The 19848-nt window shown below is 43.8% G+C and overlaps 1 protein-coding gene across 1 annotated transcript in view; it reads right to left on the reverse strand.

Moving 5' to 3' along the window:
• Window positions 1-292: 292 nt before the first annotated feature.
• Window positions 293-19848, reverse strand: part of NECAB1 (N-terminal EF-hand calcium binding protein 1) — a 138463-nt gene continuing 118907 nt past the window's right edge. The window contains exons 9-13 of the mRNA XM_066578430.1: window positions 16683-16736; window positions 9273-9385; window positions 7563-7640; window positions 4932-5023; window positions 293-3206 (exon numbers count right to left, since the gene is read on the reverse strand). Coding sequence (XP_066434527.1) covers window positions 3178-3206; window positions 4932-5023; window positions 7563-7640; window positions 9273-9385; window positions 16683-16736 — 366 coding nt within the window. The 3' untranslated portion in view covers window positions 293-3177. The remainder of the gene's footprint in view (window positions 3207-4931; window positions 5024-7562; window positions 7641-9272; window positions 9386-16682; window positions 16737-19848) is intronic.

A 19848-nucleotide genomic window follows, 5' to 3' on the forward strand; every position in this document is an offset into this window, starting at 1 on the left:
GCCTCGCAAGAACCCAGGCTAAGAGTGCTTTCATGCTGATGTGGTGCAGATGTTGTCACACGTTTTGGTGCGGCTTTCCAGCAGATTTCATCCTTTTTAAATTGAAGGGGTAAAATCTGCACCAAATTGCCTACATGTGAACACACCCCCAGGGCTATCTTTACACAGGCGAGTGCGATATCGGGCTGAGATACCCGGCTCAATATTGTGTATGGCAGTGTGCATTTTTACCCGTGGAAGCAAGCTGTTTTTCCGTGGAATAATACCTTGCATCATTTCTCAATTCCGATCCTCCGACGTACGTGAAACAAAGGCAAGTGTTTCTATTGATTACAGTGTAGGAAGATTTTCATAGTTTTGAGTATTAAGTTGCGTGAAAATTCTCACCTTCTTGCACTGCAGTGGCAATTGTTTCCTGGACACCTTTACCGGGTGTCACTATTACTACTGAGGATCTGGTTTTCTCAGGTCTGCAACATAAGGACATAAATGAGAGTCAAAGGTAGAAACCGGTGTGGGCTGCCTCTTTAATTCTTGGCTCCATTCCAAGTCACACTTCACAGTGTGTTTACTCTGAGACGTCTCAGCATGAAACATACATGAAGGCAATAAGCATAACTGGACTGGTTGGGTGTTCCCTCTGGTTTGGGAGTATGAACCTGGTGCGAGGTTCATTTTGACAAATCTGCCTCATTGTGTGTGGTTTTTTTTATTAGTTCTGCTTTACATTCTCACAAAATGTAGAGTAACAAATCACGCAACATCAGAAACAGTTTATTAAAGTTTGGCACAAAAAGTTACAGATGGAAATTAGGAATTACTTTTGTATGATAGGATGTACAGCTTTAAGATGAAGAACGCGTCCTGTAGAATGCTCTGCACTGTACGCATGGTGAAAGTATTGTTACAATGACAATAAATAATCTTACCAGCAGATACTGAAGTAGCTAGATAAGCCTTTTATATAGAATGTATGAAACTGCCAACCAAATGACTGATCTTCACCCCATGATATGCTCCTGGGGCTGCATCTGTAATCCTACCCCCTCATTAAAACCACCTCCAACACTCGTGGTCAACTTTCCACCCCCATGTGTGCTCCATTTTAGTGCAGACCTGTAGGGAAGGCTCTCTGCGTTAGGTAATGTTAGCATCCAGGTTATTTCATCTGTTATTAATGGATCATCTGCAGAACGCCTTTGGACATGCTGTGGCGTTTTGTCACATGTGCTGAAAACTCTACTGTTTTGTCAGAGGGACCCTGCTTTTGTGTCTGTTTGGCAAGGGATCCATTAGTTTTCATTGGTTACTAGAAAATAATGACTTTCAATGTTCTATAGAACCCAAACCATTAAACAGTTGGAGAAGCAATATCTGGAGTAGCAGAGAGTTGGGATGAAAGCTTTAGCAACTGTAGTTTTTCGTGACATCAGCACCAAATGGGCAGAGAAGAAATCTCAGAAGACTGGTGATTTATGCAAAGGGAAGACTTCTGGAAGACACTTATAGCAAAGAAACAAGCTGGTTGTGTTCCCACGTAGAACATTTGTAGGTGGCTAACCACGCTGTCCTTGTTTTCTTGGGTGGATTCTTTGCATCCATTTTCTGTACAGACTTCGGAAGTGTGTCCCGGCCTGACTGCGTCTCTCTATGCCCAAACTCTGAGCAACGTCAGGATAGGACACACTTTGAAGTCTGTAAATGAAACTGATGCCAAAAAAGACACCAGGCCTATCCCCTAACTTAATCATACAAATTTAACCCTCTCCAATCCAATTTATATCCTTGTTTTCCTAGGGAGCTTACTCTTATTTTTTGCCATTATACATTGGTGCCATCTGCTGGCTAAAGCCAGTACTGTATGAGGTGACCCATTGGATAGTCTCCAACAGCAGAGAGGCTGGCAATATATAGTAAGAGAACCCCGACGGACGTCTTCAAACATCGGAGCTGTACAGCCTTAAATCATAATGTCTTCAGACGTCAGACAGTGGATTGGAAAGGGTTAAAGGCCTGCACTTAAAAAAAAGTAAGTATTTTGGTTGTATCAATTATACTTTGGTTTTCATTCGAGATTGAAAGTGTCTACTACTTTAATGCTAACCCGGTAGTTGGAGCACAGAATATCGTAGTCAACTACCCTATTGTTATACTCCAAATCATAACATTGAACAATATAGAACCCCTCTCCAACTGACATCAAGGTGGTGTCCGTGTCACTGATGTTCTGTTACAATGCTTATGAATGTAAAACACAAGAGGCCAAAATACAGCAGTGTGTCACCGACCGTAATGACATCAAATGGAGACTAAGCTGCAGATTGTGATCTGGAAATCCAAGTGGTGAAGACGCTCAGGTAGGGGCCAAGTAAGGACCCCCACCAGTGTGTATGTCTAGAAGGGCGCTGTAAACAAACTTCTTAGTGCACTTCTTTTTTTTTAAGATGCATTTACTGTCGTTGGGGTTTCCATTAAAGAAGCAATTATCAATAATGTTCATGGAGTTTTCTTTTAACTCTCGCTCTCCATGGTCATAATGCGTGGTGCAATTATCACGGTTGAATAGCATTGGTCTATTGTGTTATAGTTGATAATCTAGGGGGGGGGGGGGGGGAGAGCACATCTCACAATTACATTCTGTTAGTCTCACATTTCTTGTGATACATCTATTTTGAACAGTGAAACCATGGCCATAATAATCCCAACAACAAAGAGACGTGATTTCATGCTCGCCCCATAGAATAATGTTATCGCTGGTTACATGCAATAGCTCAGAAAACTCCGTGCACATTCTTGCCATGGAGCCCACCTATTGGGCAGTCAAAAAGATGGAATAAAACTTCACCCGCAAACTCCTGCGTTACTTTTGGTGATGAGCGCGAAAAACCTCTGATCTGTTACGCTGCAGGAGATCTCTGGTCAGTTAAACTTTAGCTATTGTGAAAGCAGTCAATATTGAATTACCGGTTTAGGTTTTGGCAGGTTGTTGCCTTCAGAAGTCAACCATTTGCTTACGGGAATCAGTTTGTCTCACGGGAAGGCCGGTCTTACAGTCATACAATCTGGATACAGTCTGTCTAAGAGATACACAAGGAAGATACAATAGTACAGGTTTCTTGATGTATGATGTCGGATAATATTCTCCTCACTGCTCAGCTGTGGAGGCGCCATACTCTTCTAATTGTTATTGAGGACCCACCAAGAAGCTGTGAAGAACAAGATCCCACAGAAGAATAAATTAGTGAATGCGGTGCTGAAGGGTAAATCTAGCCAGTAGAGATGAGTGAATGTACTGGTTAAGGGCGATTTCACAATCGAGCATCGCTATTTTCGAGTACCTGGCTACTCGGGTGAAAGGATTCGGGCGGGGGGGTCGGCGTGGTGGAGTGGGGGGGTAACAGGGGGGAGCGCTCTCTCTCCCCCCCACTCCCCTCTGCAACCCCCGGCGCCCCCCGAATCTTTTCACCCGAGTAGTCAGGTACTCGAAAATAGCGATGCTCGATTGCGAAATCGCCCTTAACGAGTACGTTCGCTCATCTCTACTAGCCAGACATTGTGTAAGATTCACCTTGAATTATTACTCGGCTATTAGCTCAGCATTCATTGTGGCTCAGGCAGATCATCCGGGTCAAGTAGAGCCATCGGTTTATGGCCTCCGGCACACCAGCATGTTTTGGGGTGGTGTCCATGTAATTCCATGTAAGCCCATGATTGCCTATGAGGTTTTATACACATGGATGTTTTTCATACGGACTAAAGGTCCTTGTGAAAAATGTATAGCATTTTGGTCTACTTCACCGACGAGAAATCGGACATGCCAGTGTATGTGGGACAGCACATGGAGTGGTGCCCGTGTGCTATCTGATGCATGTTGGGCCTGAGCCTCTTGGGTGCAGCTCGCACTTACGGCAAGTGTGTACCTAGCCTTTCCAAGGGAAATAAAATCTCCTGCATGTCTTGTTTACCGCAATCCATGGTGAACTCAATGGGAAAGAAAAGAGAACAAAAAAGCTTAACTTGGAATGTAGTTGCTATGAGCCATTTCTCCACTTCTTCAAAGACCCTTGGGAGAATAGAAAGCTGCAACCTGATTGGCTACTGTGGGCAACTGATCCACTGTTTCCTTGGACTAGTTTTGATCATTTTCCCCATTTTACTCTTTGAATTATCTGCCTGCTGTCCCACTCAATATTTTTGGCTTTATTTTCATAACCGTTCTGTGTTCTGCTACTCAAAACATCATAAGAGGAAGAGGTTGAATTAAAGGGGCTGCATCAAGGTTGACTTCTCAACTATCCATATGGTAGGTGATAAGCAGTGACCGTTGGGGATTCGCCACTGAGATCTCCACTGGTCACGACATGACGTGTCTCATGTCCTCATCTACTCACTGCGGTGGCTGAATAGAGTGGAAGTCGAGCATTCACAATGCCGCTCCATTCATCTTTAATAGGATTGCCAGAGACAGCTGAGCATTTGTATTTGGCAATCACAGTCAGCCTCGTAATGAATGGAGAGATGCCATATATTTCTGACTGCTGCTCTATGCAATCTCCACATCATTGTGAGTGAGCGCAGATAGCCCACAGTCATGAAAAATGGGGGCCACAGGACCCAACTTTCAGGATCAGTTGCGGTCTTAGCCTGCTGCAGCCCATCAATACCATAAACTCCACTGCGTCATGGTAGAATATTTTCATCCGTGTAAAAGCACCTTTAAAAATATACGGTAGTTTCCAAGAAAACTCAATTTAAACCATTTCATTCCCTAACGATACTTTACATTTACTGGGTAGTAGAAAAAACTATATAGATTGCTCTGTAGGCTTTTGAATACAATAAAGGAAACTTCTGTATACTTTGAGTCAGGGAGGGTGCGGGCTGTGTCAGGACTCACTGTGTATGAACGCCGGGATGAGAAGTATATGTACCTGGTACGAGCATCGTGGTCATCAGTTCTGGGGTTTCCAGGAAATCCACGTTACTCCTCTGAAATGTCTTGCTGTAATTGGCCTGGAGGTGGCTGTGTAAACATGAAGCTGTTATTATAGGCACATTAGCGCTTTACTCTCCAGTTTGGTTATTTACTAAGGCAAATATGCACAAATGAACTCGGTATTACTTTCTGGTTTGTGGAGGCATTGGCTAATGTACTGCGATATTAGAATACTGTGGCTCCATTACCAGAGCTGTTCCATACTGAGCATTGACTTCCAGTTCTAAGTATTTTCCATGACATTCTATACCTACGGATCACACATTTCTAAAATAGGGCAGCTGAGGACAATTTATCAGCTTACAATCATTCCCTCTTTCCGGATGCTAAATTTCAGGTAACATAAGAGCCTAAATGACAAATGGAGCACCTCATGCTCATCTGTGTATGTTTGCATTTAAAGGCTAGGAGTACCGTTCCAACCATTTTTTTTATTCCATTGAGTTTAAAATAAAAATGAAGCCACTTTGCGATTAACTTTGATTACAATATAATGTATTTAGTTATTTTGGGTCTATAATTCCTATGCAAACAAACCCTGTGAAATCTGATGAAGTCATACTCCGTTCCATCTGTCCCCTAACATACAGCGGGTGGACAATAATATGGAAACACTGGGATTTTAAAGGAGATGTCCCGAGGCAGCAAGTGGGTCTATACACTTCTGTATGGCCATAATAATGCACTTTGTAATGTACATTGTGCATTAATTATGAGCCATACAGAAGTTATAAAAAGTTTTATACTTACCTGCTCCGTTGCTAGCGTCCTCGTCTCCATGGTGCCGACTAATTTTCGCCCTCCGATGGCCAAATTAGCCGCGCTTGCGCAGTCCGGGTCTTCTGCTTTCTTCTATGGAGCCGCTCGTGCCAGAGAGCGGCTCCGTGTAGCTCCGCCCCGTCACGTGCCGATTCCAGCCAATCAGGAGGCTGGAATCGGCAGTGGACCGCACAGAAGAGCTGCGGTCCACGAAGGTAGAAGATCCCGGCGGCCATCTTCAGCGGTAAGTATTGAAGTCACCGGACCGCCGGGATTCAGGTAAGCGCTGTGCGGGTGGTTTTTTTAACCCCTGCATCGGGGTTGTCTCGCGCCGAACGGGGGGGGGGTTTAAAAAAAAAAAAAACCCGTTTCGGCGCGGGACATCTCCTTTAAGTCAGGAGTTGCCCTTTTGACCCCTGCTTGGACAAGAGCTTTCCTGCCAAAATTATATTTACTTCACCTCTTGCCCTGCTCTGCGTGGTTTTGGGAGCCAGCTGGTAACAGCAGCTGAGTGGCTCAAACTCCTGACCAATGGAACCTTGCTGCTCGGGCAGATGATCACTTCCGCCTGGCAACATCTGTGTCATATTAGCTCCACTTAAGTTACATGGGATTATAAATCATATTTCAATAAGACTTGTAGAGACTGATTTTAATACATGCATTTCGTATGGTGTTTCCATATTTTGGTCCACCTCCTGTATATTCTGTAGGTTGCCAGGAATTGGGGGAGAGATAAAGGAGGTATGATTGCAATATCAAATAAATGTTTTGTCAATTATGGCAGCCACATTCCCCAATGGAACACAATGGAGAAATGGTCCTTGCTCTCTGGAGATCATCTATGGGAGTTATGTAATAAGCGGAGTGAAAGGAAACGTTGTCTCTTACTGCATAGGTATAAGCAGACTGCAGAAAGGACTCTTTAGAAGCAGAATCCTAAATGGTCAAACTATTACTGTGCAACGTCCTTCCTTATAAGGCTTCAGATGAGTGTATAATGGTCACATTTTTGCACCCACAATATGGACTAATGTCCCAGCCTGACCATGGGTCTACTAAACCACACTCAGATCACAATAGGTTTCTATGAAGCTGCAAGTTTGGCTCAGTAGACTGGCGGTCAGGCTGGGACACTCAGTTGTATTACGGGCACATAAATGCCCCCGTCGTACACTCATGGGAATCCAGCTGTGGGGTGAATTCACATGGGCAGATTAGTAGCCTGCCACAGTGCCTAAGACCAGCACGAGGGACTCAGAAGCCGCAGGCCAGTTGAGTATTGCTGTTTTATTTTAAGTAGTTTAGCTAGGGTTTAGTTTTTGGGGGAGGGCTTATATTTCAAGGCTCCCCTAAAAATCGGGGCTGGGCTTATTATCAGGTTACGGTTTATTTTGTGGGAAACACGGTATCAACCCACTGTGCAGTATACAGAGCAGTCTTCTTCCTAGGTCAGCTGGTTCATGGGCCCTGTTTTTGGTCTTCCAAGATGGCCACCCCAATCTTCTGACTATCTAATGCAAAGTTTGCATTAGTAGTGTGTTAGACTACTAATGCACTACACATCAGAGAGCAGTATAAACTGCCTGGACAACCGATGCACAGTGTGCATTAGGTAATTAGATTTTGTTGGTCATCTTGGGAAAACCAAAAATAGGGCCTGGGGTAGGGTGGGTGTCACTTTAAGCTAGTAAAAATTGATTGTGCAGTTTGGGCTTAAGACAGTTTCAATACTTTTAACGATTTCTTATTCTTTAGAATGGGTAAGATGTATAATGCGCTAGCAATGTAAAATGGTTTTACTCACTTCTTCCATGCATTACTGCTTTCCCAAAATTCATAGATGATGAAACGAGACTCATTCGAGAGCCTCTGAATAGAAACACTGTGGAAGGCAACATAGTAAGTAAATGATCAGTCTCCTAGAACTGGATTCCCTTTATAGACAGACAATAATGCATTCTCTGATTATAAGTCACTGGAGCCATTTTGCTCGATCGGTTGCTGCAATCTCTTGTTCTCAAGAACTACTATGGATAAATTGTGTATAGGGCATATGAACAGAATGTGGTGGCTCTGCGCTGTGCATAAGCATGGAGCCAACCTTCTCATACTCATCTTTTCTCAGAGTACATATAGGTCTTCTTACAGTATGTGTTCGAGCTTCGGGCTTCTGTGGGTGTCTAGGGACGAATTGCTCTTTCTTATGCGTCTGCCTACTGGTGACCAGGTAGGGCGCTACTGCGCATGTAAAGCTTATGCTTGGTCTGTATAAGCATAAGCCAGGAAATGTGAAGATACGACAAAAGATGTGTGCATGTACATCCAGCACAACGCAACAGACACTACAAATGGATGAATTCATTGATTTGAGACTTCCTTATAACTAGTTTTATGGCCTCTTGGTTCTAGGCATTAGTGGGGTCTACGCAGATAGACATTGATGGTTGATTATTCAATGTCTGATCAATGACTAAGATAGGAAATCACTTTGGGGCAAATAGAGGAAAATGCAGGACATACAGTTCAGTATGAGAACGCACAAAGCGAAAGTGCAACAGTTGCACTGGATGTTGGGGCTTATAGGCCTCTTAAACCTAGGGGCTTAATTGTAACTGTGACCCATATAATTACGCCACTACTTGGTAGACCCAACATTAAAAATTCTAATGTATTCTCATGTGTCGTGTATAGATTTCAGGTGGTCTGTACACTTGGATGATAAAAAAAGTTACTATTGAATATCTTTTAAACAATTTCAGCTGAACTTAAAAAAAACCCTGTGTCCTGCATGGCCTTGAACCCACTGGGCCACTGACCAATCTGACGTTGGGCTACTCCTGAGGTCAACACCTAGGGCTCCCCTGGTTTTGACCCTTTTAATCCCTTCAAGTTGGATCCAGTCATAGCTGCGGTGGCCCCCTGGTCGTTACCTCAAGAGTAGTCTCAATGCAGTGGCAGCTGCCACAGACAAGTCAGAAGCACTGTGAGGTATCACAGGGACGGGCAGAGATGTAGTCAATTACACGGGCCGGGGTCAGGACACAGGGTTCTTGCAGAAATAGAGAGACAGGCAGAGGGCCCGGGCAGATGGCAATTGGATAAATTGTGGTCAAGTTACAAGATGAGGTTAGGAATGAAGACGGTGGGAAAGTTGGGTATGCAAGCATGGGTCAAATAGAGTAGGCAGTAACTTTGCAGCACTTAAAGCAACAAGTATGGCTGGGTGCCTTGAAATTCTAGGGGACTATCTAGATAGGTTTCATGTGGATCGAACACACACACACACACACACACAATAGATAGGTGGAACCTATAGGCAAATAATGGGAGGGAGGAGGAGGTAGGGGAAGCTTCTGACCACAGCCTTCCGCTAGAACACCTCATCTCCAGATGACTACAGTGTTTGCTACCATTTTATCAAAAGGCGATGGTAGAAATAGTAGAGTTGCAGGAAGTATAAGCCTGAGCCTGACAAAAATGGAAATATTATATATGGCAGACACATATTACTTACTGTAAACATCCTGTCTGAGCGTTAACAGACTCTACGTAGTGCTTTAGGGAAAGACGGAATTCTTCCAGCTCCTCGGTTAGCACAGATAGCTGCCTTTGAACGATCATTATATGCTAAGGAATTCAAAAAGACTGTGAAATAATGTCAATCACATAAAAGATGGAGCCATTAATCATGCATAGTTTGTTAGAACAAACTCAAATGGAAGACAAAGGGATCGGAGGATAATTTCCATGAGCCTCGCTGACAGATGTAGATCTGGTGGCGGAAATTCTTCGGCGCATGAAAAATCTGCAATGTTCTCTGTACTTTTAAATGAACTCCTTATTATAAAGCTGGTGCAGCAGTTCTCGTACTTTATACATTTGTACAACTATTTTTATATCGCAGTTCACTCAAATGAGAAAGAGGAAGATAATTGTTCTGCCGCTGTGATATCTACTTGGGGCTGAATAACGAATCTGATCTTTAGAAATTTAGTTTTCCATTGGAAATAGACCTAAAATATTTTACTTGAGGATTAAACAAGAATAACCACGTAGGCCATTCACCTGAAGGGAATGTATCATAAGAAAACGGCCTATTGTATAAAACAAGTCTTTATGTTAAATATATCTTAAGAATGTTTGTTAATTTTTTTTTTGATGCCATGAATCCTAAATATCCTGCAGATTTCTCACTATCCACTAAGACCTCATTTACACTGACAGATGACAGTTTAAGTGACAGTTTTGAGCGATCATCTTTGCATGGCCTATAGTTGCATGAATATCAGGTGATTGTACCTCAATTGCAAATTCTGGTGGATAATGTGGGGGATAGGGTCATCTGTAGAGATGAGCGAGCACCCAAATGCTCGCGTCTGCGTTATTCGAGTCGAGCTTTTCGGAAAATTCGAGAGTTCCACTCGAGTAACGAACCCCATTGACTACAATGGGAGACTCGAGCATCTTTGTATGTGGGACGCCGGGTCCCGAGCTTTTTTTGTCCCTTGGTTCATGTTCTCCCTCTCCCTCTCTCCGCCTGACAGAAAATTTGCCAATGACTTGCACTGCGGTGGGGAGGGGCCAAAACAGGCACGTCACAGCGAGGAGGAGCCAAAAACTGAGGCGGGGGTCGAACATGATTTGATGCTCGTTCGAGTAATGAACACCATTGAGTACGCTAATACTCGAACGAGCATCAAGCTCGGCAGAGTGTATTCGCTCAACTCTAGTCATCTGTTCACTAGTGTTGAATGGTCATTATTATGGGAAGTTATGATTAAAGGCCAATTTACACTATTTACAATGATCGCTTAAAAAAAAAAAAAAAAAAAAAAAAAGAAAATCGATAAAATCATTTTAGCGAAAATCGTTGCATCCAAATGTGCGCTTTTCGTGTACTGCTAGCTGATCGATAAATTCATCCAACCTAAAAATCGTCCTTCAGCCTTATCAGCAGTTTTCCATGGGGAGTGCTGATAGCATTGTTTTTCCCTGGAGAACAAAAAAACTGAATGCAGATAAGAGCTCTTGGGCTATTAACTGCTTTCAGTGAAGGCTGCATTTGCACACTCAATTGTTCCTAAGTAACTGAGCAGCTACTTAAGGCTGGTTTACATGGGCTGATGATTGCACAAAAGACAGCTTGAGTGACAGCTTTGAGGGATCATTTTGCATTAAATATCAAGTAGCTACTTAAATACCAATTAGGTGTGTAAATGAAGCCTTCACCAAATGCAGTTAATAGCCTGAGATTTCTTATCTGCGCTCAGATCCTTTGTTCTCCACGGGGAAACAATGCTATCAGCACTCCCTGTGGAGAACTTGTGAGGAGAGTGAAGGACGATTTTTAGGTTGGACTGAATGTAACGATCAGCCAGCAGTGCCCTAAAGCGCACGGCGAAGCAAATTTATAGGCACCGATTATCTCTAAAACGTTCGCCGATGAGTTTTTTTTTAGTGATCGGCTGGTGTAAATGGCCCTTAAAAGTTTATGCAAAATGATCGCTCAAAGCTGTCACTCAAACTGTTATTTGAGCGATCTTTGAACAATCATCGACCCGTGTAGACCAGCCCTAAGATGGGTTTCAAGACTACTTTTGTAAAGTGGTTGCAATTATATGTGGATCCTAGAGCCGGTGTGTTGGTCAATGACAGCTTGACTCCCTTGTTTCCATTATATAGTGGAACACGGCAGGGATGTCCGCTTTCCGCACTTTTATTCACCTTGGCTATTGAATCTCTGGCAAGTAAAATTAGATCTTCCAGTGGAATAGTTGGCTTCAAACGGGCTATGAATGAAGAAACGATTGCACATTTGTGGATGATATGCTGTTAGTCTTTGTTGATCTGGGTCCTTATCTATTATTAATGAGTATGGCAGTTATTCCGGTCTCGCTATTAACTGGGACAAATCTCTTCTTATGCCTGTGGATAAACAAGACTTGGTTGGTGGTTCACATAGATTCTGCCTCTATCGTTTGTGCACAGTCCATTAGGTACCTAGGAGTTTATGTCTTCTGTCTAGATCTAAGCAGAAAATAGAAACCTGGTGTAAGTTACCGTTATCAGTAATTAGCCGAGTTAATATGGTCAAAATTATTTGGATACCACAGTTGTTTTACTTGATTCATAATGCCCTATATGCCGGCCCAGTAATGCCGGGGCTGGCACTTCATTTACGTTGACATAGTTTACCATTCTCTTAACTCTACTCTATATGGATTGTGTACCTTAATGCATAGGAAACAGTAATGATAGGATACTTATATGCTCCCCATTATTAAATATACCATTTCCTTGTCAAAGGTAATTCCGTGCTGCTCCTGCTTACACCCTTGAAGGGTTTATTTACAGGTAAAGTACCTGCCTACGTCTTATGTGAATTAACAGTTTCATGTTAACATGTTTGTATACTGGGTCAAATGGTCACTAAGTGGGAAGATTGCATGCTTATAGCAAACTATTTCTCAAGTTTGGACACATCGGACTTTCTCGTATATACCACTTTGGGATTTACCAGATGACAAACGATACATGTGGCATGGTAACAATGCTTCAATAAGGAAAACAACGATGGACAACATAGGTATGGTCGCACTTCTGTAATGGATTTTTATGCAATACCTGTTATTTTGTTTATTACTCAAAGCAAGAAGATGGGAGAAAAACGGGGTGGAGAGTGGGTGGGGGAGTTGGTTCTGTAAACTCTTATTTAAAAAATTATTCAATAAAAAGAATGGAAAGATGAGGGAGGGTCCTGACCAGGAGACCCCTGACCCCCCCTCTATTAAAGGAGCTGGCCCACAGAATTAACTTCTGGGATCCCCACCTATAATGAGAGTGGGGGGTCCCATTCTCTTGTAAGCACTAGCTTACTATACTTGTCTATGAGAGAGATGGAGATAGAAGTGCTTGATAGCTTGAATGGAGTAGTAGTGTGCGCATGTGACCACTACTCCATTTATTCCCACCATTCGGACCCCCCTGTGGATAGGGAACAAGGTAATTTTGTGGGACGATCTCTATCTCAAAATGGAATTTCTAATCCAGGCAATCATTTTAAAGCATAAGCATGCACATCCACCCAATAGCGGAGATCTTGAAAATGGTGAAAAATTGCAAAAATTATATTTTTAATTTGCAGAACTTTTGTGGTACCTGCTTACTTTTTATATGCAAAACTTAAATTCCCCTTCAGTCTTGTAAGGGTGGGCACAATGCTGCACGTCTACATGGTTGCGGTTTGCATCTTTTTGCAAAAAGTTCCTTTAACCATTCATATTGGACACGCTGGGTTCAAAAGAGCCCAGTATCATTTCCATGATTCATGTGGCTGGCCATCACGTCTTTGGGAGCAGATGCACAATAAGTGAAGAGATTTAATATGTAAGAAGTAATATCTATGTACAAATAAGGCTTCATCTCTGGGGATTCATCATGCAGAATACTAAACATAATGGGATTCTTAGGTTTGGAGGAGAGGTAAGTTGGCATTTGAACAGAATACATTTAAGGAACAAAACATTAAAGGTGAAGCAGAGAAGAACATTTCTAACGCAAGTTTTGAAAAGGTCACGGATCTCCTGCTACTCTTCCTCCTGTAGAGGTTTTATGTTCCTGTTTCGACTTTCCATTTATTCTGCACAAAGACCATTGCAGGAAAACCATTCGGCGGTTTGATTCAAAGATCAGTTCATCCAGCAAACCCTTGATCAGCCGTATGAACGTTCAGGTTTGGTAAAAGGTTACCCCATAGATGACAATGACACCATCAGAAATGTATTCCTCAATGTTTCTACTCACATTCTCCTATATACACACACTAGAATTCTTCGTAAGCTGCTACTCTGTAGCCCTTATTTATTAACGCTAGTTCTTAAAAATGTAACAGGTTTTGGGGGTCTCTGTCTTTGTTCCAAAAACCTTTCTTCATAAAGTTTTCACGGTAAATCCATAACAGTTATTTTTTATTTATTTTTTTTTCAAATCCGTTTTTATTGGAGTTTTTATGTGTAAATAAAGACATACAGGTAAAGTCAAAAGATTAGCAGGTTGTCAGGCTTATTACAATCTTATAAAACATTATGAACAAGGGTGCTCAACCCGGGGGGGGGGGGGTTGGGGAGGGCCAAACTGCCACTCCTGGGTTAAAGCCAATCGAAGGCCCCCTCAGGGAGCAAAACTACTGGTCCACGACAGAGTGACGGACCGACAACAAAGACAAGACAATGGGGAGTGGGGGGGGAGATGGGGTGGGGGGGGCGGGGGGTGGGTTAGAGGAACTGGGAAAGGAGAGAGGTGGACTACCGTGGTTGTTGGTAAATTTGCACGAAGTCTAGGAGGCCTTACTTGAGCTCGGAAGCTCCTGGGAGTCAGAGTAGGGGCTGACATCCACGTCCCCGTCCGGCAGACCACGCCCAACCGACCTAGGCCCTCCTGGTCTGGTGAGTTAGAATTTATTTCTCAGTACTCGCCAGGGGGACCAAATTTTTTGATATTTATGGTGGGTTCCATTTGACCAACCATAACAGTTATTTTAAAGGGGTTGTACTAGAGTTGCACGTTATCTCCTTCTATTAGATAGAGGATAACGTGCTGATTGGTAGGGCTTTGCCCCTGAGATCCCTGCTGATCTGGAGAATGGGGGACCCATGCCCCCTCTGCTTGTCACTGCATACTAGTTTCTTAAGCCGCAGTGACGTCTGAATGAATGAAGTTTTGACCGAGAATGCATGGTCTGCGCTCCATTCATTTCACTCGGACTGTTGGAAATACCTGACTCAGTAGTTGCATTAAAAATGAATGGAGCATCAGCACTTTTGCATGACCACCGCTCCATTCAGTTTCCTCCTCACTGAGTTGGGTACAGTAACCCCACAGTGAGGAAGACAGAAAAAGCAAGACCCCTGTTCTTGGGATCTGTGGGGTCTCAGCTTTCTGACTGGTGTGAGTCTCACTGCTAACTCCTATCCTATAGGTAGGCGATAACTTGTGATTCTGGTACCACCCCTTTAAATCTTTGTGGCCTAAGGTGCTGGATAAGTGACATGATGGTACAGAGTAGAAACTGGGTAGGTAGGTCTGCCTGTTACTAGATAATGGCTAATATAGTAAATGTCTGTAAAGCGAATTGTAATGACGCAGCAATGCATGGTCTGAGCAGCAGGAAGTGTGATAATCTCCCAATGGCTGATGAAAGGTCCTGACCTGGATGCTGTAACCGAAAATGCAAAGCTTATCACAGTCACCGAGAGTGACCACCTCAGTTCCTGACTAAAGCCCCATTTACACGCAAAGATGATCGCTCAAAATTCGTACAAAAGGTAACTTGAATGACAGTTTTGAGTGATCATTTTGCATAAACTAGTAAGTAGCTACTTAGCTTCATTTGCATACAAATGAGGCTCCCTTTGCTGTATGCAGATAACAGCGCAAGGTCTATTATCTGCTTAAAGCTCCATTGTTCTACTGTGGGATAGCAGCTGAAACAATGTTATCAGCGCTCCCGTGGAGAACTACAGTGCGGGGTCCCTGCTAACAGCTGGTTGGCCGATCGATGGTTTTTATGTTGAACTAAAAATCGTCGTTCGACAGAAAAGCAAACAATGGTAGGTTTTACATGCAGCGATTATGGCTCAAAAGCCATTATTTGAAGGAATTTTGAGCAATAATTGTTGTGTGTAAATGGGCCTTTAGAGCCTACACAATCTTTCATGGAAATCCAGCATCAGGTGATCCTGCTGTGAATGTCCATAAAAAAAAAGTTGGTATATTGTAAGCCAAATAAAAATTACAGAATTTGAGCCAAAATTTGGTCTCTTTACAGTGAGGTGCCAAATAGTTGCCAAGTGCCCATAAAAGCATTTTCTGGCGGAGGTGATGCACTGAAGGGAGCTAATGCGGAGCCCTGTGGTCTCCTCTAGTTGGGGACTTCTCTTCAGAAACATGCCCTCCAATATAACCCATCAAACTAAAACAAACCTCTGACTGTAACACTCCTTCATACTCTGTATTGGTCACATTGGAAAAATACTCTCCTTATGATCTCATTTGGACAGCATATACACTGAATGGTCACTTTATACACCGTCCCTTTCACTGTGAGAGCACTCTGTATACAAATTAGACCTGTGACCCTGGGGTGCAGCTAAAAGCAAGCGAACAAGTTTTCTGTGGACCAGTTTCAGTGATCAGATTGCTCCGGATTGTATCCAGAGCAGCCTTGCCAGTAACAATTATACAGTCCCCTTATACGAGTCTGTGCAAAATACAGGAGGTGTACTTTGAAAGTTTGTCCAGTTGTAAATTATTGAAGGCCTATCTACAGGACAGACCATCAATAGTAGATCAACAGGGGTGTATAGCCCAGGATCCCCACCAATCAGCTGTTCTCAGGGTCAGTTTGAGACAGCACCATTCCCACTGCAGTGGCCAGGCTTGGTAGTACAGGCAAAGTTCCCAGTGAAATGACTGAGCTGTCTACTTCCTGCAGCTCAAGGCAGGAATGCATCAGCCTATAGAATAGCAGATTGTTGAGGATCCTAAGTGGCAGACCCCAACTGATCTACTATTGATGGCCTATCCTAAGGATAGGCTATAAGTACTGTAGTTTACAACTGACCAGCCCCTTTAAGTCATTTTCATACTTTGTATATTAAAGCTGACATGCACTGCTGATGCTTGTGTTGTACATTTACTGTGCATTAAGGAATTACAGTGTACTACAAGAACGTCTACAAGGATTATAATTTCATTATCTTTTAGTAATTCCTTAACGGTAAAAAAGAAATGGACTATTGAATAAGTTAAAAAAAAACAAAAAACCTAATAGTAGTTGAACTTGATGTCAGTGGTTGAAAATGTCACATCTAGAAGCTTTTACTGATTAAAGCTCAGCTGGGAAAACAAGAATTGAATGACTTACCGATTTTGTGCTTCCTTCTAAGATTTCTTCTTCTAGGGGTTCCATTTTCAGGTCCTTTAATAAAAAGCACAATAAATAGTTGTAGAAGAAACTGGCAGCAGAATGGTAATAATCCCCAAATGAGTACGAGACAAGTGGCAGATTCCAGCCATTATTTGAGAAATGAAAGCAGGAACACAATAGTTTGCTAGGGTAACGCCTCTACTGTTCCCCGCACTAGTGCTGATATATTTCCAATACATGTGATTTCCTCGGAAGTTGCGCCTCAGCGCAATATATTTGCACTATGTATGCGGCTTTTTTTTGCTTGCGTATCGCCGTATTTTCCTGTAGTTTTTGCACATGCAGGGCATGTGGCTGACACACACGGATTTAAATGGCTATTTAGTCTGATGAGGTCCAGATGTCTTCCTTTTTCACAGAAGATCTGCACACCCTTTTGCACACCTGCAATAGACTTCAATGGGGCCCCCTGGTGCACAAATGCGCACAAAAATGGAGTGGGTCCTATTTTTTTTTTTATCCGCGCACCAAAAGAGGAGTGATTGAACCCACTGAAATCAATGGGTTCTATTTTCTGCGTATTGCACATGCAAATTTTGCATGTGAAAAAATGTGTGCAAGTATGCCCATGTGAGGGAGCGCTAAGGCTGGATTCACACAGGCGTATACTGCTGCGCTTTCACGCCTGCTGCGCTTTCGATATACGCTGCATTGGTTTACAGTGTATCAGTGCACATGGGTGGATTTCCGCAGTGTAAAAGCGCCTGGCTAGCCAAGATAAAGCATTTCGTCTGGGCACTTTTACATCGGCAGCAGCTGCATAGACTCCTATGGGAGCCTATGACATCTGCTGGAGAAGAGAGGTGGGAGGGAGTTTAGAAGAGTGATTACTAAACTCCACCCCCTTCCCTGCTCCTCTTGGCCCCTTTCTGGCTGTTTGCAATGGGATGGGGCGGAGCTAAGCGTCACCCCGTACCCCCCCCCCCACCCATTGCTGGCTATGACAAGGGGTGGAGAGGGGGCGAGAGCTTAGCACACTAGCTCCGCTTCCTGTCCCCTCTTCTCTCCCCCTCGCTGGCTCTCTGCAAGGGGAGAAGGTGGAAGAAAAGTTTAGCAGAGCTATACGGTCTTCCCCCACCCAACGGCATTGCGGGCTCGGCGTATATGTTCCAGGTCTCGGCTGTCTGAACAGGCGCACAAATGTTAGCTTTGTGCGCCAGTTCATGTGTTTTTATGGCGCCGGCGGGTGTACATAAAAATGCTAAAGGCTGTGTGAATAAGCCCTCAGGCTGTAGTTACACAGACGAGTGCGATATCAGAAAACAATCGGACCAGTATGGCACAAGTAAACATGCGATTTTACACACAATTGCAACGCATTTTCTGAGAAAAATGCATCACATCTGTGTCCAGGAAGTTTTCGTGCACATGAATATCACATATTGTTCCAATAGTAAAAATAGGAAATGCGCATAGCACTTGCATGAAAATCCATCTTTTGTGGGTCCCATAGGAGATAATGGACGACTCTTGAACAGAACCACCCAAAAATAAGACAGGCTGCGATTTTCTTCGATGGTTTGCAAGGAAAAAAATTGCTCATGTGAATAAACAGATTGAACTTAACGTATCATTTTCATGTATATGTGCTGTCCATATCACTATCCCCAGCTGGACTAGATGGACATTGTCTTCATTTGGCCTTACGAACTATGTTACTATGTTACTATCGTACGGAACAACTTGCCTGTGTACATACAGCCTACGCTTGCCACTACGGAGCATAGTTGCACAGGTTTGAAAAAAAAAAAACTGTGGAAAGATAGGTCCTGCCCCATCTTTCCCGCACGTCGTATTAACGATGGGCGAGTCCTATCTTTTCTTGCGCATACTATTAACAGCGAGAATCCCACCAGTGATACAAAACCATTAAATTAATCATTTCATCCTGCTATCGCGGCCGCATAACGGGACTGAAACATGTTAACGAGTGTAAGCCATGCAGAATCCTGCAGCGGGTCCCTCCTTTCCTGCGGACATGAGGCCTGAAAATTGATTTTACTCACCTGTTCGGACGCTGTGGGTTCCTGTCAGTCGCGGCCAGATCTTCTTTCCTTCTGCCCGGCGGATGTGCTCTTCCCGCGGAAGAGCAGAAATTCAGCTGCGGGTGTACCACGGATACAGACGGCTTCCATAGGCTTCAATGGAAGCCTGCGGGAACCGTCCATGCGGGAAACCCACAGAAAATGGAGCATGCTGCAAGTGATTTCCCGCACGTACGATCCGCGGCAGGGAAAATTGACATCCGCAGGTATTTACTTACCTGCGGTTGTCCAATGCATGCCTATGGGCGCGGATCACGCGTGCGGGACACCCGCGTGGATTTACTAAATAGAATTGTCCAGTGGATATGAGGCCTAAGGTCTCATGTCCACGGGGAAAATCAGGCCTGCCACAGATTTCTGCTGTGGATGCACTATAATTGACTTTTTTTTCCATGTGGGAGATCAATTGAGATATGAGCTCTCTGAGCTCCCGCACGCGTGATCTGCACTAAAATGTGCATGTCGCGTTTTTTTTTTATGCGCGTGAAATCCGCAAATCACTTAGGACGCTTGCAGACAGCTGGGTCGGATCCGGCTGTGAGAATTCTCGCAGCGGGACCCGACCGAGCCCCTGCAGACACCAGCGCATCACTCACCTGCTTCTGCAGCTCTGGCTGTTTGATGTGCTGGCTGCCCGGCGCATGCGCAGACCGGAGCCCCGCACAGAAATAGAGCATGCCGCTATTTGTTTTCTGTGCATTCCTGTGGCAGCGGTCACGGGCGGAAATTCTACGGGAAATCCCGACGCCGAATTCCCGCCCGTGTTCAGGGGGCCTATGTCTACATAGGATGTATTGCGGATTTTACTGCGATTCTGCAACAAAATGTGCAACAAATTGCAGCAAAGCCTACATATGTTACAAGCAAATTCATGGAGGATTTCATCGCATGCATTGCAAAGGGTGAAATCTGCAGCGAACATCCACAATTGAAAACAATGGGAAACACTCCAGTATCCTTCGCCCCAGCTTTTAGCCACAGCGGAGGATCGCTACTTCCCTGAAGTGATGCGAGGCAGATTTAATACAAAAATGCATGTTGGCGAGCGCGATATCGGG

This window comes from Eleutherodactylus coqui, chromosome 9 (assembly GCF_035609145.1).
Source record: "Eleutherodactylus coqui strain aEleCoq1 chromosome 9, aEleCoq1.hap1, whole genome shotgun sequence".
Classification (NCBI taxonomy): domain Eukaryota; kingdom Metazoa; phylum Chordata; class Amphibia; order Anura; family Eleutherodactylidae; genus Eleutherodactylus; species Eleutherodactylus coqui.